The 17,268-nt window shown below is 54.3% G+C and overlaps 1 protein-coding gene across 2 annotated transcripts in view; it reads left to right on the plus strand.

Moving 5' to 3' along the window:
- The window catches only part of Sox13 (SRY-box transcription factor 13), a 47,896-nt gene extending 31,972 nt beyond the window's left edge, over positions 1-15,924 (plus strand). The window contains exons 2-14 of one of the 2 annotated variants that reach the window (XM_028876587.2): positions 3,948-4,146; positions 6,780-6,891; positions 6,975-7,061; positions 7,901-8,073; positions 8,251-8,319; positions 8,694-8,808; positions 10,179-10,261; positions 10,451-10,613; positions 11,338-11,447; positions 11,548-11,644; positions 12,022-12,165; positions 13,385-13,601; positions 14,169-15,924. In XM_028876587.2, coding sequence (XP_028732420.1) covers positions 3,949-4,146; positions 6,780-6,891; positions 6,975-7,061; positions 7,901-8,073; positions 8,251-8,319; positions 8,694-8,808; positions 10,179-10,261; positions 10,451-10,613; positions 11,338-11,447; positions 11,548-11,644; positions 12,022-12,165; positions 13,385-13,601; positions 14,169-14,445 — 1,845 coding nt within the window. In that variant the 5' untranslated portion in view covers position 3,948 and the 3' untranslated portion in view covers positions 14,446-15,924. The remainder of the gene's footprint in view (positions 1-3,947; positions 4,147-6,779; positions 6,892-6,974; positions 7,062-7,900; positions 8,074-8,250; positions 8,320-8,693; positions 8,809-10,178; positions 10,262-10,450; positions 10,614-11,337; positions 11,448-11,547; positions 11,645-12,021; positions 12,166-13,384; positions 13,602-14,168) is intronic. The other variant, XM_028876588.2, reaches the window with a different exon arrangement.
- Positions 15,925-17,268: the final 1,344 nt, after the last annotated feature.

Raw genomic sequence — 17,268 nt, forward strand, 5'->3', positions numbered from 1 at the left:
TTGGTGTCATCTATAGATTACAGTATGCCCTGTGCAGAATGGGTATGTTATACAAATGCACCGGTCTCTTTATTTTCAGCCTCACTTAACAGGGTTTCAGGTGTCCACCGTGATCTGAAAGCATTAGATGGAAAACCTTAGAATAAGTAATTCCTAACGGTTTTTGTTTTGCTTTAAATTTATTTATTGTGTGTGTGAGGAAGAGAGGGGGATATCTGTGTCTGGGCGTGAATGGAAGTCAGATAACAGGTGTGGAGTGGTTCTTCCCCTCTACATTTATGTGGGGTCCAGGGGTAGAACTCAGATATCCAGGCTTGCGTTGTTGGACAGCGAGCACTTTTACCTGCTGAGGCATCTTGCTAGCCTCGTTTTTTGGGTTTTAGAAGCAGGGTCTATTGGGCCCAGGCTGTCTCTTAACTTGCTATGTAGGCGAGGATGACCTTGAACTTGTGACCTTCCTGCTTCCACCTCCAGAGTTCTGAGATCGCAGATGTATACCACCACACCTAGTTTTTTTTTTTGTTTAATATGGTGCTGGGGATGGAGTCCAAAGCTTGATGCATGCTCGGCAAACACTCTACCACTGAGTTACATCTCCAGCCCTGTGCGTTTTTAAAATAGCATAGTATTCTCAGTAGCATGATGGAATCCACACAATATGTGGGTCAGTTGGGTGGCATCTCCTTCAGTCAGCCATTGTGCCTGGCGCTTGGGCAGTGTTCATATTCAGACCTCTCCTGCTTTACTCAATGGTGGCCCTAACCGGCAAGCCAGTGACGCAGGAGTCAGAGTACTTGATTGGAGAGGTGAGCGCTGAGGCTGGAGAGAGAGACGGCTCCTCCATCAAGAGCACTTGGTCCTCGTGCAGAGGTTTGGTTCCCAGCACCCACTTGGTTGCTCACAACAACCCGTAACTCCACTTCAGGACATCTGATGCCTTCTCTGGCCTCCATGGGCACCTGCACATGCATGTGCACACACACACACACACACACACACACACACACACACACACACACACACTAAAGTTCTCAACGGAGAGGGGAATGGTTTGCTGAAGTTGATAAAACCTAGGAAAGACGTCGGCTGTGGAATTGTGAAGAAAGGAAAAGGATTTTATGTCATTTTTTGCTGCAACTCGAACTGTAAATGCAACAGCTGTGGTGTGGGACCCCGGCTTGACTGTGCTGGGGAGTGGGGTGTGGGACCCCGGCTTGACTGTGCTGGGGCGTGGGTGTGGGACCCCGGCTTGACTGTGCTGGGCGTGGGGTGTGGGACCCCGGCTTGACTGTGCTGGGGAGTGGGGTGTGGGACCCCGGCTTGACTGTGCTGGGGCGTGGGGCGGCTACAGGAGCCCACTGGGGGGATGCCCCATAAGGTGGCACTCATGTGTCACACTGCCTCTTTTGTTTAAGGGTCTGTTACTGATCTGATGGTTGCATTTAATCCCTGTACGTCTAAGTCCGTGTGTTTTTACTGTTGCAGAGGCTGGGAAGGCGAGTGCCTTCTTGCTGCACCACTCCATGGCAGGAGGGCACAGGGCTACCAGTCTGCTCTAATAAACTCGCTTTTCCAATACCACTACAGACTCCCCAGCTCTGACCTAATCGCCTCTCGTGAGGCCCCCCCTCCCAACACTTTTGCTGGAGCCCAGACTGTAGTAGGATATTGTAAGGTGTGTTACTTTTCTTTGTATTGCATTTGTTTAACTCTGTGAAGCTGTGTTACTGTGCCTGTCTAAAACACCTGATGGTCTAATAAAGAACTGAACGGCCAGTAGCAAGGCAGGAGAAAGGATAGGCGGGACTGGCAGGCAGAGAATGTATAGATGGAGAAATCTGGGAGGAGAGATCTAAGATCTAGTAGCCAGAGGAGGAGGAGGATGACCCCAGGGCCCAGCCACCAAGCTACAGAGCAAGCCACGGAGTAAGAGTAAGATTTACAGAAGTTAGAGAAAAGGAAAAGCCCAGAGGTAAAACATAATTGGGATAATTTAGGATAAGGAAAGCTGGCTAGAAACTAAACCAAACCAAGGCTGGGCATTCATAAGTAAGAATAAGCCTCTGCATGATTTATTTGGGAGCTGGATGGCAGGCCCCCCAAAAAGAGCCAAAAGACCCCCAACAATACCAGGCCCTTGTGTGCTCCTGGAGCCCAGTGCCCATCTCTGAGTGCTTGTCTGGGCACCAGAGAGGGTGGCAGCTGCTGCTCTGGCCTCGAGCCTGAAGTAACCCTGGAGACTGCTCCCCAGAGTCCTGCAGATGCTCCCCCTCTGGTGGCACTGGGCAGTGTGGTAGGAGAGAAGGCAGCTTCCCAAGAGTCTACCAAGCATATTGCAAGTTGGGCATGGTGGCACAGGCCTGTGATCCCGGCACTTGAGTTCAAGGCCATCCTTAGCTACATAGTGCGTTCAATACTAGCCTGGGCTATCTGAGATCCTGTCTTGAAAAACAAAACAAAACCATAAAAACCCTAGGGGTTGGGGACTGGCAAGATGTCTTAGTTAGCCACTAACTAAGAGCACTTGCTGTTCTTGCAGAGGATCTGGATTCAGTTCCCAGCACCCACATGATGGCTCACAACCATCTGTATCTAACTCCAGTTCCAGGGGGATCTAATGCCCTCTTCTGGGCTCAGAGGGAACCCAGGCATAAATGTTGTACACATAATATACATACAGGCAGAACACCCATATACATAAAGTAAATAAATATTAAAAAGTTATTTCGGGAGAAAAATAACAACCACGGGGCTGGGAGATGGCTTAGCAGTCAGAGTGCTTGCTGTTCTGCAGGGAACCAGAGCTGGGTTTCCAGTAACCCCTCCAGCTTCAGGAGAGCTGACGCCCTCCTGTGGCCTCCCCAGGCACCTACATGCACATATCACGTAATTAAAAATGAAGAATAAAAATTTTTTTTTTAATCCTCCCCAAATCCCCAAACCTAGCATTACAAATATCTATGCCAGCAGGGGCAGACTCCACCAGGAACTCTAGCTAGAGAGCAGAACGTATTTCTTGTATTTTACAACCCATATCAGATACGTGCTATACGGGTATGTGCAAATATAAGACACGTTTCGCTTTGACTTGCTCCTACAGTGAGAAGAATAGAGTTGGCTGTAGCTCGGTGGTGGAGAGCAGGAGCTTGGCCTGTGTGGGGTCCTGGGTTTGATCCTCAGGTCCACTGTAAAGAATAAATATCTTGTCCTGGGGAGTTGGTTGGTGCTTCCTTTCGGTCAAGTTGGTGCTAAGGCAAACCTGACTGTGTGTGAGGGCTCCTGCCAATTCTAGCCAAGTTGGCCCCTGGGCTGGAAATTCAAATCTGGACTCTTTTGGAGGGAGGGGGGCTAGGGGAGAAGAGGGTCTCACTGTGGAGCTCTGGCTGTTCTGGAACTTGCTCTGTAACCCAGGCTGGCCTCGAACTCACAGAGTTCGCCTGCCTCTGCCTCCTGAGTGCTGGCATTAAAGGTGTGACCCACTATGCCCAGTCTTCAGATCCAGTCTCTTATAAGGCTGACACTTGCTTTTAAGTCTGAGTAACTAGTTCCAGTACATATGTTTGCACACATACAGTGTTCGGTTATCTTGGGTTCAGAAGCAGCCAGTTAACCCTTTCTGGCTTCTTCCGTTGACCCCATCAGCTCACTAGACCCAGCATGGCAAGAAACAGTGTTCACTCAGCGTGTGCAAGGCCCTGGCGACGCAAAAGAAAAAAACGAGAGTGAATACCAGAGGTGGGATCCCTAGATAGGTTTTCAAAATGAAAAAAATAAGAAAGCAGGTTCTAAAGTAGGCTCATGTTTTAGACATATGCCTCTTTGAGGGGTGCCAGGAGATGCTTGGGTCGGGGAGACAAAGGATGGAAGCACTTGCTGGGGGCCAGAGTGGGCTTATAACTGGGCCATGGGCCTCACTCACTCCGTGTCCTCTGTCCTTCCCCCCGCAGGATGTCCATGCAGAGTCCTGTCTCTGTGCAGCTGACCCCAGACAGTGCTAGCACCATGGTCAACTGCACCATCAAGTCTGAGGAGAAGAAGGAGCCTCACCACGAGGCCCCCCAAGGCACAGCCCCAGCCGTGGAGCCCCAGCCTGGAGACCCAGCCCTGGCTCCGAAGGATACTGCCAGCTCACAAGCTCCAGCTCAGGTATCTAGCACTTTCTAGGGACCCCCTCAGTCACTGTCCCCACTCTGCCTTTGTGGCTTCACCTGGTGTGATCCACCCTTTCCACCAAGCCTACATGCTTTTGTCTATGCAGAAATGGTCTCTGCAAGGGCAAGCTGGGGCCCAGGGGAGCAGAGGGGCGGAGCCACCATGGTCAGGGCTAGAAGCTGGGTCCCCTGTCAGAGCAGGACAGGGCTGTCTCCTTCCATCCCTACCTGAGTGGCTGTTTCAGATTGTGATTTCCTGAAGACGAGGGAACTGGGGTTGGAGAAAGGACTCCGAAGTGCCTGGTGCATGAGCGTGAGGATGGAAGTTTGGATTCCCAGAACGCTTGTAAAAGCCAAGAAAGTGTGGCAGCTGCCTGGAGGCAGAGATTGGGAGTTCCTGGAACAGGGGCACTGGGTTCAGGGAGAGACCGGCCCCAGTAAATAAACTGACAGGTGCTTTCAAAGTTGGGCCTACATACCACACACACACACACACACACACACACACACACACACACGCACACACACTCATCTGCCCACACTCACGTGTGGAACACACATACACAGAGAAGGGAACTGAACTATATGGTAGGAACTTGGCAGGTCTTAAACTTCTGTTTTTATCCAGGAAATTGAATTTGATGACTAAGGAGAAACTCAGTTTGGCAGAGTGGGGGTGACCAGGGAATACATCTTGGAATAGTGGGTCTAAGACACGAGGGGCTTGGATTAGATGGGACAAGGAATACTGCTGCTGCTGCTTCCTCTTGCCTCCCCCCTTCTCCTCTGTCTTCTCTTGCTTTTTTAGACAGGGTCTCCATTATGATCAGGCTGGCTAGGAACTCACAGAAATCCACCTGCCTCTACCACTTGAGTTCTGAGACTAAAGGCATGTACCACCATGCCTGGTTGAACACTTCTTCTGCATCCATTCATTTACTTATTTATATTTTTCAAATTTATTTATTTTATGTGTATGAGGGTTTTGTTGTTGTTTGTTTGTTTGTTTGTTTGTTTGCCTAAACGTGAGTAAGTGTGTCACATGAGTGCCTGGTGCCACAGAGGTCAGAGGAGGAAGAGGGCGTTAGATCCCCTGGAACTGGAGTGGTTGTGAGCTGCCATGTAGGTGCTGGGAACTGATCCTGGCTTCTCTGCAAGAGCAACAAATGCTCTTCATTGTTGAGCTGTCTCTCCAGGCCCTATTTTTGTTTAAAAATGTGTGTGTGTGAGTGCGCGCATGCGTCTGTCTGTCTGTCTGTCTGTCTGCCTGCCTCTCTGTCTGTCTGTTCAGGGGTCCGTGCACATGAGTTCAGCTGCCCTCAGAGGCCAGAAGAGGATGCTGGATGTAATTGGAAGTTTCTTTGGGCTACCAGCCAGTTCCCAAATAAAGACATGGAGACTTATTATTAATTATGAATGCTCAGCCTTCATTTAGGCTTGTCCCACCAGCTCTTTTAACTTATTTAACTTGTTTCTCTTCATCTACGTTTTACCTCGGGGCTTTTTAGCTTTCTTTCATTCTGTATGTTTTACTTTCCTCTATATCTGGCAGGCTGGCCCTTGGCATCTCCCTGGCATCTCCTTTTCTTTCTTTTCAATTCTCTCCTCTCAAGCCTAAGTTCCTCCTCCTACTTATTCTCCCTGCCTATACCTCCTCCCTCGCTATTGGCTGTTCAGCTTTTTATTAGACCAATCAGGTGCCTTAGGCAGGCAAGGTAAAACAGCAACATATGTTTACATAAACAAATGCAACACATTTTACATAAACAAATACTCCACAACATAAACAAATGCAACACATCTTTTCGTAGTTAAACAACTATTTCATAACAGTTGGATCCTCTGGAGCTGGATGTTGGGTGCTGGGAACTGAACTCTGGTCCTCTGCACGAGCTCTCAACATCTGGGGCAGTGTTTCAGCCCCAGGGATCCTTTAGGGAAGCCACAGTGGGTGCCTGTGATCAAGTAGCCTGGCTGGAGCAGCACATGGGTTCGTAGTGATGGCTAGCTGAGGGTGAGCTCTCTATTAGTTACTTTTCTAGTGCCGGGACAAAATGTCTGTGGAAGCAACCTAAGGACGGGTTTATTTTGGCTGACGGCTCGAGGGTACACATGGTGGAGGAGGCGTGGTGGCCAGAAAGTTGAGGCAGCCGGCCTTATTGCATCTATAATCTGAAAGTGGGGAGATGAAATTGTCCAGGACCCTACATTCAGGGTGGGTTTTCCTTCTCAGTTAATCCTTTCTGGAAGCATCCTTACAGACAAACCTACAGGTGTGTTTCCATGGTGATTCCAAAACCATCATTAGCCCCTTCCCATCCCCATTCGATGTATCGGGCCCCTAATCCATTTACTATATGGATCCCAGAGACAGTCCCGACTTCCAGAGAGTTGTCAGGGGTTTGTGTGAGATCCAGCCCCTTGTGAGACGCCAAGCCTGGACTGATTGATACCCTGATCTCTTGTCCCTAAGTCTCTGTTCACCTCACTGTGTCATTTATCAGATAGTGTGAGAAAGAACAGCCCATAGAGTGTTGGGGTCCCTCAGAAAGGACAGCGTTGGGGTGCTCAGCCCTCTCTGTGCTCCCTTTCTTGGGAGTGGCAGAGATCATTCAGTGTCTCTTGCAGGACTGTGCCTCCCCAGAGAGCAGTGGATCCCCAGACCCCAAGAGACCGGCAGCTTCTGAGGCCGCTTCGGGAAGCCAGGAGCGGCTGGACTTGAACCGCAACTTACAAGAAGGTAGACTGCTTGTCCAGTCAGAGGTGAGGTCTGGCCTGGTCTCTGGTGGGCCCTCACCCGGCCCTTACCCTGCTTCCTTCCAGTTGTGCCGGCCATTGAGAAGCTGCTATCCAGTGACTGGAAGGAGCGGTTTCTGGGAAGGAGCTCTGTGGAGACCAAGGATGTCAAAGGTGCGTGCGGGGCCTGTGAGCAGAGAGCAGGGGAGGACACATCACCCAGAGCCTTTCCCTCCTGTCCAGTCACGCACTCTGGGGAGAGAGGGCCGCGCCTCACGCACCTGCCCTGTGTCTTGACTCCCACCTGACTCTGAAGTTTATCGCCATGCCTCACCTGGGAGCCTCTAAACAGTGGTCTGGCCCATCCCCAGGCTGGAAGCAGATCCCATGGGATGGATCTAGGCTCTCATTAGGTCCCCTTGGGACTCCGCCATTTAACCTTTCAGGTCGCAGTCTGAAGTGAGCTGAGAGCTGCCACTCACGGTTGGCGCTTGAGGCTAGGCTTCCAGGATGTCCTGAGGGCTGCTGCGTACCTCCTCGGGGTGATCATTTTTCTCTGTGTTGTAGAGTACACCCACAGTGACTGGGAGCTTTAAATCCATGCTTATGCTCCCCCCCCATTCACTGACTGGGAGCCCCAGAGATGGAGGAGGCCTGAGCTTCGGCATTTTCCAGAGGCATCCTGACTATAAATGGTCCCCAGTTAAGCTCTTAGGAATAAACTGCCACCTCAGACCACCAGGTTGGAATGGAAGGCAGGGACGTGAGCAGACATTGTCAGATCCTAGACAGACAACTTTCCACACATGAGCTCGTTCATCCCCAGACTAACCCTTTGAAGTAACTGCTACTGTGCCAAACAATAGATTTTCTTAAAAAATCCCTTAAAATACAGAGAAGTTGGGCACTGGGCTGGCAGGATCCTGGGACAGAGAGGCTGTCGGATGGGTGGGTGGGCGGATAGACAGGTGAACTAACAAACACTCTCTGTGGCGGCTTTTCACTGTGATCAGGGACCCAAGAGAGCCTGGCTGAGAAGGAGCTTCAACTTCTAGTCATGATCCACCAGCTGTCCGCCCTTCGGGACCAGCTCCTCACGGCCCACTCGGAGCAGAAGAACATGGCCGCCATGCTGTTCGAGAAACAGCAGCAACAGATGGAGCTGGCCCGGCAGCAGCAGGAGCAGGTGACTGTCCATCAGAGGAGCCGAGGTTCTGAGAACTGGTGCTCCCCTGCCCCGACCCCCACCCCCCTTTGCTTGTCACTTGGCCTCCTGGGGACGCTCAGGGGTAGGCTGGGACTGGCGCTGGAGGAGGGCCAGGGCCTGCCGTGATTCCCTTGCTAAGATTCCATGCCTTACCAGATTGCCAAGCAGCAGCAGCAGCTGATTCAGCAGCAGCACAAGATCAACGTCCTCCAGCAGCAGATCCAGGTGACGGTGGCGGGTGCGGGCAGAGGGTGGCGCGGGCAGAGAGGGTGGCAGAGCCACTGGGGAAGGGGCCTGCGAAACAAGCTCCCCCCAAGGCTTGATGAAGAGGCCATACTTTGTCTCCAATTCCCTCTGATTCTGGAGTCCTGTTTTTACGGGGGGGAACCCCAGAATGTCTCCCCCTGCTCCCCATTGAGACTCAGGGACAAGGAGATGGGCTCACGGGTGTGATATGGGGTCAGATGGATCCTTTGGAAAATTGCCCCCTCCCTACTCTGTGCCCTGTGCGTGCCCACCCCACCTTGGGTCCCAGGCGGACCCTAGCTGGGCAGCTCTTTGGGTCTCCAGTGACTCACAGTGGGTTTCTTTGCCTTCAGCAGGTTAACATGCCTTACGTCATGATCCCAGCCTTCCCCCCAAGCCACCAGCCTCTGCCTGTCACCCCTGACCCCCAGCTGGCTCTGCCCATTCAGCCCATTCCCTGCAAGCCAGGTGAGCGGGGCGGGGAAGGGCCGCCGCAGAGGCTGCTGCCTCGAGATGAGAGAGGAGCCCAGACCCGCTCTTTATCCATCAGTCTGCTCAGTGGTCTCTCTGGGACACAGTTTGGGGTCTGCCCGGTAGAAACATAAGTCCTTTCTGAGCTTGGCTGGGAGGATGGCCAAGGAAGAGTGTAATGCAAAGCACAGAGAATCTCAAGAGAGAGAAGGCTAGAGAAAGGCCTGGGGAGGCTCCCTGAGGAGGGGGCACTTGATGATTGGGTCCTGGAAGCGGGGTAAGGTGAGGGAGAAGCTGGAACTGGGGTTGAGGGCCGAGGAAAAAGAGGTTGCGAAGGTGCGTGGGAGTGACCGGGATGCTGGATGCTATGGAGAACTGAGCGTGGGTTCTGGGAAGTGGATGTGTTGGAATACCCGAGCCATGGGTAGTGGGAATGAAGGTGACTGATGGGATGATCCCAATGACTTCTGGGGATAGTGGCAACAGGCAGAGTTGGGGACAGGGCAGACACGCTGCCTGTAACTGTCCCAACAGGATGGGTAGCCATGAAGACTACTCCTGGTCTACCTACCCTCCCTGTTCCAAAGCCCACGACAGAGTACAAGCTCTCTGCCGCAAAGCTAACCTTGCTGGCCAGCTGGGTTCACGATCCTCATCATATCCTCATACCTTAAAACCCCATCTCCACCCTGGCTGGAGCGGAGTGCCCTGACACACCTCCTGTGGGGCCCTTATCCTGCCTGCCGTGGGGCTAGTGATTTGTTTACAGGCTTATCGCTGCCGAATTGCCACGTCCCCTTGCCTCTAAGCCTAGTGAGATAGGGTAGGTAGGAGAGAGGACTGTATAGGCCAAGGGTAGGTTGTGGAGTCTAGAAGACCTGGTTTCCAATCCTGGTGCTGCCTTGAAATGGCCTCGTGGGCAGCCCACTGAACCTCCAAGTCCTGTTCCCTTATCTGCGGCGATCTCTCGGGAACCCTGACTAATACGCCTGTAAAACGGGACAGATGTGTTGAGCGCCTTACACACCACGTGCCCTTTATCACATTCCTCCCAGCACAGTTGCTGTGCCCCCTGCACTCAGCGGGCACAAGACCGGAGCGTGCCCGCCCTTGCCCATGGGAAACTCTTTAGGTTGGAAAGGGCAGGCGTGGCCATCAGCCTGCGGGGGCCTGTGGAGGAGGAGGGGATAGATGGTCCCGTGTGCCGCTTGAGCCCTGTTGATGAGAACAGAGCGAGTGGGGCCTGCCCTAGGCTCAGCCCACCTGCATGTCGCGCCTGGGACCCGTCACCTGTAGTGTGACATGTGGTCCCCGGACCTGTTGTTCTGGGCTCATCTGGGACTCTGCCCCGGCTTCTCTTTCCACAGTGGAGTATCCTCTGCAGCTGCTGCACAGCCCTCCTGCCCCCGTGGTGAAAAGGCCCGGGGTGGCCACCCACCACCCCCTGCAGGTACCGCCCTGACCGCTGCCTCCCGGGGTGCCCTCCTGCCCTCTTTCCCTCTCACTTTTTACCTCTCGTCTGCTCTGGAAGGTTGCTAGTCTCACTTTCCCCTGAGTCCTCTCTGTCCCGTGATGGGGGAACAGAGGGGAGGGGGTCCTCCTTTGGTGTCTCTCACTTTCTGATTTTCTGGGTCCCCAGGAGCCCCCCCAGCCATTGAACCTCACAGCCAAGCCCAAGGCGTCTGAGCTGCCCAACGCCTCCAGCTCCCCCAGCCTGAAGATGAACAGCTGTGGGCCTCGCCCCTCCAGCCACGGGGCTCCCACGAGAGACCTGCAGTCCAGCCCCCCCAGCCTGCCTCTGGGTAAGCTTTTCTGTCTGCTCTCACCCAGGAGGGCAGTTGAGTCAGATGTCGCTGGGGGCATGCACCTTCCTTTTCTCGGTTCCAGTTTGGGGTTTTAAAAATTCTAAAGCACTCCATCACTGAGCTCCACTCCAGCCTCTGCCTCCTCCTCCTCCTCCTCCTCCTCCTCCTCCTCCTCCTCCTCCTCCTCCTTCTCTTCCTCCTTCTCTTCCTCCTTCTCCTTCTCCTTCTAAGATTTATTTTACGTATATGAGGGCTCTATCTGCATGTCTGACTTTATCCCAGAAGAGGGCATCAGATCCCACTATAGATGGTTTTGAGTGCAAATCCCATGTAATGCTGGGATTTGAACTCAGGACCTCTGAAAGAACAACCAGTGCTCATTAACTGCTGAGCCATCTCTCCAGCCCCCTCAGCCTCTGCATTCTTAAAGCCAGGGTCTAGGCTTGCTCGGAGGAGGCCTCCTTCCATGTCCCATTTGTCCCCCAGAACCGGGTTAGACAGGGTCCGGCCACTGAGCTGCAGACTGGGGAGTGTTCACTTCATCCCCAGCCCCTTAGCACCGTGCGACAGGCCGCCCCACAAGGGTGTGTGGGAATGGGCAGGGGGGTGCCACCACGAGGAGCTCCTAGGAGGGACATGGCAGCAAGTGTAAGAAGTGTGGGCAGCTCCTGGGATAAGGCCGGCAGGTCCCCCGCCCTTCACTGCCCTCCCTCTCCAACAGGCTTCCTGGGTGAAGGGGATGCTGTCACCAAAGCCATCCAGGATGCTCGCCAACTGTTGCACAGCCACGGCGGGGCCTTGGAAAGCTCCCCCAGTACCCCGTTCCGAAAGGTACGGGCCCCACTTCCTCTTCCCAGAGGGCGGGAGCCGGTGAGAGAAGGCGTAGACAGGGTGAGACAGGAGGTCCTGATGTACAGACTGTCACCTGCAGGACCTCATCAGCCTGGACTCCTCCCCAGCCAAGGAGCGGCTGGAGGAGAGCTGTGTGCACCCGCTGGAGGAAGCCATGCTGAACTGCGACATGGACAGTAAGGGCTCCGGCACTGGGCGCCACTTCCTCCTGCTAGGGCCGTGTCTGTCCCTGATCCCTTCTCTCCCTCCATTCTTGGGTCCTCCTGTGGGATAAAGCCCTCGGGTCCTGGCATGCATCCCCACTGTGCCCAGGTGTCTGTCCTTAGTTAGGTCTGCCTTCCGGTGTCTTGTGGCTACTCTTCGGGGCCCTGTGTGCCTGTTCTCTGGCTGTGCTGGGTGCTGGCCATTGTGTACCTCCTCATCCTCTGCTTCCCGCCTGAGCTGAGCTGATCTCCGTGTGAGCCTCCTCGGTGCCTCCTGGTGGTCATGCCGGGGATATCCCTGCCAGCCCCAGAGCAGCTGCCTGCCTGACTCTTGTCTGCCCACTCTCCAGGCGCCCGCCATTTCTCGGAGTCCCGGAACAGCAGCCACATCAAGAGACCCATGAATGCCTTCATGGTGTGGGCCAAGGATGAGCGGAGGAAAATTCTCCAGGCCTTCCCAGACATGCACAACTCTAGCATCAGCAAGATTCTTGGTAAGGGCCAGGGCATGGGTCCTCTGCAGCTCAAGGGGTTCAGCCCAGGGGTCATAGTTCAGTAGAACTGGGTTCCAGGAGACAGCTGGGTCTACTTAGGGCTTGCTTGGTGATATTTCATGCCTTGTTAAACCCTGGTAGAATCTTAGAGGGTGTAGGAGTTGAGATGTGATGGGCAGCTGGATCTTAGGACCTTGTACCAGTGCGGGCTCTTCTGATTGCTTCTTCCCTTGGGACTTTGTGTGTTCCTTACCACCCACATAGCTCCAATGCCTCCTAGCCTGTGCTGTGGCAATAAATGGGAGATTGGTATTCTGGATCATCAGTACCAAGACTTTAAATGTCACATTGTGTCTGAGACTGAGGAGCGGGCAGGGCAGACAAGGCTGAGTGATGGCTGAGCCCTCCCGTAACAGCGCAGGTTTATTGTCTGGAACACCAGGGTTTCTGTGGGAGACTGCTAGGAGACCAGCTCCGACCTACTCCCACCTTTTGAAGAGTTCTTAGGTAGAGGAGAAAGGAATTAAGACATGACTGAAAGACCTAGCCAACGAGGAGAAAGACAGAAACACAGGATAGCCTCGGGAGGGCCTGGGTCAATACCCACCAGCCTTGAAGTTTACTCAAAAGGGCTTTTTATAACGTGCCAAGGGACAGGACAAAAGACCTCCCCCTTACAAGTTCAAAGCACACTGTACAGCCAAGTCTAGACCCTTCCAAACACCCGGTAGCCACGCCCGTGGTCAAATCATCTCCTTACGCAGCTCTGCTGGGTAAAGCAAGCTCAGATCCTCTGACCCTGAGTCAGTTCTCACTAGGAGGCCTCAGTGGACTCCCACAGTTTTGTTTTAGCTTTGTGGTGCTGGGGGTGCAGCCTCGGGCCTGGCACACGCTAGGCAGGTGCTCTACCACGGAGCTGCACCTCACACTGACTCTGGATACTTGGTGGCCTGGAGTGGCTTCTCTCTTGGGAATGCCCTTGGGAGGACACCTGTCAGGGAGGGGCGTTGTTCAGCCACGAGGGAGGTGCCGACTGCCCGTCGTTACCAGTCTCTTCCATTCCCTTTGCCCAGCATCCACAATGGGCCAGGCCCTTGCTGAGTGCTTATCACCCGTATCGCCTGTTGATCCCACTTGGGGGCCAACGTGCAGTCAGGGCTTCTAGGGCCTGTGGCATTCAGAGAGTCTGGCCCTGAGTTCTTGCCTGGGGTTGGAGCAGGCTCTCGCTGGAAGTCCATGACCAACCAGGAGAAGCAGCCGTACTACGAGGAGCAGGCCCGCCTGAGCCGGCAGCACCTGGAGAAATACCCGGACTACAAGTACAAGCCACGGCCTAAGCGCACCTGCGTGGTGGAGGGGCGACGTCTGCGCGTGGGCGAGTACAAGGCCCTGATGAGGACGCGGCGCCAGGGTGCTCGCCAGAGCTACGCCATCCCGTGAGCAGGCAGGCCTTCCCTGGTGGCCCCAGAGGCAGCTCTTGTGGCCGCTTGTGAGAGGCTGGGTTCGTGTGTGGCTGCCCCAACGGGGCATCTGTGTGCAGACTCGTGTGTCATCGGCTTGTGCGTGATTTCTGATGGATGGAGAATGACTGTCTGTGAGGCTCTGATGACTGGGGGTCGGTCGGGTCAGACCCGGAGCGACTGTGGGGGGCACCTGCCGCCCGACGGACAAATGCAGGGCCAATTCAGATGCACCACAAAGGCTGCAGCCCGTGGGAAAGGCTCCTTAACTCTAACCCTGGCGAGCACAGCAGTGGTGTCCTGTCGACGTGGACACTAACATGAAATAGAATTCGTGTGCCACCGTCCAAGAATACACCCGCGGCTGTAGATTTTCCAGCTAAAGCTGACAGTTCATTTGGCTATCAGGACACACACAGGGGGCCGGGGTATGACAATGACTGACCCAGCCAGGACAGGGGTGAGGCCCGGAGGGCAGCTAGTGGGGAGGGCCGGGAGGGCGCAGGGGTACGTCTGTAACTGCACCTTTTCTCTGCCTCTCAGCCCGCAGGCTGGCCAGGCACAGGTGAGCTCCTCAGACGTCCTGTTCCCTCGGGCAGCAGGCATGCCCCTGGCACAACCGCTGGTGGACCCCTATGTCCCCCAGGCCCTGGACCCCAACATGCCCGTCATCATCAATACCTGCAGCCTCCGGGAGGCAGGGGAGGGCACAGAGGACAGGCACTCAGTGGCTGACGGAGAGATGTACCGGTACAGCGAGGACGAGGACTCGGAGGGCGAGGAGAAGAGCGATGGGGAGTTGGTGGTACTCACAGACTGATCCCCAGCTAGCTGGGCCTGGCCCTGTTCCCACCGGGGAAGACCCCGTTCTTCCCAGCCCGACGGGCACAGCCAGCCAGCCTGAACCACGTTGGTACTTGGACTTGGGTGTGCCCAGGTGATGGGTGAAGCTGCACACTTGTAGATACATTCCCAAGGGGTGTGTGTGTGTGTGTGAGGGGGGTAGGTGTTCTCCTCTTCACCACACCTTCGGGCACATCTGAGGAGTTAACGGCCTGGCTGGGTGGGATTCCTGGGGCTGTGATAGGCCAAGTCGGCTGAGGTCTTTGGCCCTTGGGGCTCACGGCCAGGGAACACTGGATGTATTCCCCCTTGTAGGTCTAGCTACCTGAGGGGATGGCAGGTGCACACACCTGTCCCCCAAAACCGGCTTTGTTTCTATTTTGTCATGGCCAAACCAGCCAATGGCGGGACAACATCTCTGCCCCAGAAGCTCCCAGGTCACTCCTCTGTCGCCTGGATCACTTTGTACTTCGTGCAGAAGGGCCTGGCGATTCTGTCTTTGTCTTCCAAGTCCACGTGCCTCTGGCTGCTGCGTATGTGTGTGTGTGCGCGCGCGCATGTGTGTGCGTGCACATGCACGTGTGTGCCCACATGCCCACGGTTTCATCTCGCCTCTCTGGGCAGAAGGTGTTTGCTAAGTGGCTGCTGTGAGCCAGGCATGTTGGTGAGCTCTGTGGTGTGTCTCTTGATGCTTCTCCGGGGGCCTCTTTCTGTGCTTCTTGTCCCCAAATTGCTACCTCTTCGTCAGTCTGGTGTCTCAGGTTCTGTGTGTTCTCGCCCAGCGTGCATTTCTGTCTCCGTCCCTCCGTCTGTCCCCGCTCCCACCACGCCCCCTGGGTCCTCTGGGTTTCCCGCAGGGCCCAGCCTGCCCCTGGGACTGGCAGCTTCCTGACCCACGCCGACCCTTTTCCTCCCCTCTGACTTTGCCCGTCAGTTCCCACGGAGCCATTTTTAGCTCCCAGTACTGTGAGAGTGTGCCTCGGCCTCCAAGGGGCATTGTCCTGACTCCCAGCCTGACTCCCAGGCATGGGGGCCAGAGGACTGATGACTCCTCTTTCTTGTCAGTGACAGCCCTGCAGAGGGGACCCCCGCGGCAGCTGGTCTCCATCCCTTCGTGAGCTCGGGGTGGCTTCCTTCCTCCCCCACTCTGTCCTGGGGAATGAGCTTCACTCCTGATACGCTTCCTGGTTGTTCCCCAAGAAAATCAAAGACCATTAGCACCTAGCTCCAAAGATCTGGAACAGTCCCCGAGCCAGGAAGATGACCCCAAACCCCACATGGCCAGGTGCCCCCCCCACCCCACTCCGTGACCCCATTTCTCTCCAGACTGTTTCTTTTTATGACTGTAAACATAGATAGTGCTTTATTTTGTTACTAAGAAGATAATGATGAATAACTTAACCAGCACATTTGTTTTCTGATGGCATAATAAAGACCAACCATTTCAGAATTCGGACCCTTGTTCTGCAGAGGCTGGCTGGAACCAGTTCACCAAGTCTGGTGCCAGCCAGGCACTGCTGCCCCCTGGCGGCAGCGTATGGGAGCATCAGGCAAAGTGTCTGGAAGAAATGGCTTTGGGCAAGGAGACCAAGGACAGGCCTGTGGTGACACACTGATGCTGAGGGAGGCAATGTGGTGGCCTGGAGGAACAGTGTAACCCTGGCTCAGCTCTCCCCTTTGGGCTACACTGGCCCACCTAAAAGCAAGAGACTTAAACTTCTCCATGATTCTTACCCCCTCTCGGGGAGGGGGCCCCCTGAATCCAGTGAAAGCCCATCCCAGAAGAGCCATCACACACAGACACCCAGGAGCTCTCCTGTGGGCTCCCTGCCCACAAGAAAATTATTATATCACTTATTAAGGGAGCAGGGTCCGGAATGATGTTCTTCAAGACTCCGTGACCTTGCACTTTGAATGGGGACTTCAAAGGCATAGTTGTGACATTATTATCGCTGGAGACAGGGCTGGATGAAAGACCAAAAGTCTTCAGAATTAATGGGATTCTAGAAGACAAGTCTTGGTTGAGTTAATACCATCATCATGGTATTGCGGGGGGGGGGGGAGGACGACACTGAATAGCATCTCTTATGAAAGAGATGAGCCAGATTAACAGGTTATGTCCTCAATGAGGAGAGGCTATGGGGCAGTGTATATTCTACACAGGCTTAGTCCAAAGTGTATCATCAGTCTAGTCCAAACCCCCTCTTTAGAAAAAGCCACTATCATCTGGAAGGGCCCAGAGTCAGCCTTGAGAACAAAAGACTCCTGGTGGGTATATCATAAGAGGAATGGTCAATGGGGCCAGGGTCATCCCGTCCACAAACGGGGCAAGAGGGAGGAGAGTGTGTTCTGTTTCGGGGTAGCAAAGATAGGTGCTGTTGTATGGATTGTGAGATTAATCCTGAGCTGAGAGTCTCAAAGATCACTATGTTGGCTACATATACTGACACACATACTTCGGTAAAGACATTCAGAAGCAGAGGGAGCTTCAGAACCCCGGAACTAAGGGTTCCGACTTGGCACTGCAAGGGGGGCGGGTCTTATTTTTATGTGCTGGTGAGGCGGTAGGCATGGTGGGATTAAGACCACACACTGCCAAGAGCTAGAGGCAGTGAATCGGGGTGTCCTGATTCCTGGCCCTGTCCTTCAGAGCTCTGGCTGCTTGTCCTCACTGTCCTCACACCTTGGCGCCCTGCCCAGCCCTGATGGCAAGGGCCAACAACAAGAGACCAGTCAGTCCAGGGTTCTGGAAATGTCTTTGGCTTCTGCCTGGCCCGTTTAAGTGGCCACTAGAGGGAGC

The sequence above is a fragment of the Peromyscus leucopus genome, chromosome 15, assembly GCF_004664715.2.
Source record: "Peromyscus leucopus breed LL Stock chromosome 15, UCI_PerLeu_2.1, whole genome shotgun sequence".
NCBI lineage: Eukaryota > Metazoa > Chordata > Mammalia > Rodentia > Cricetidae > Peromyscus > Peromyscus leucopus.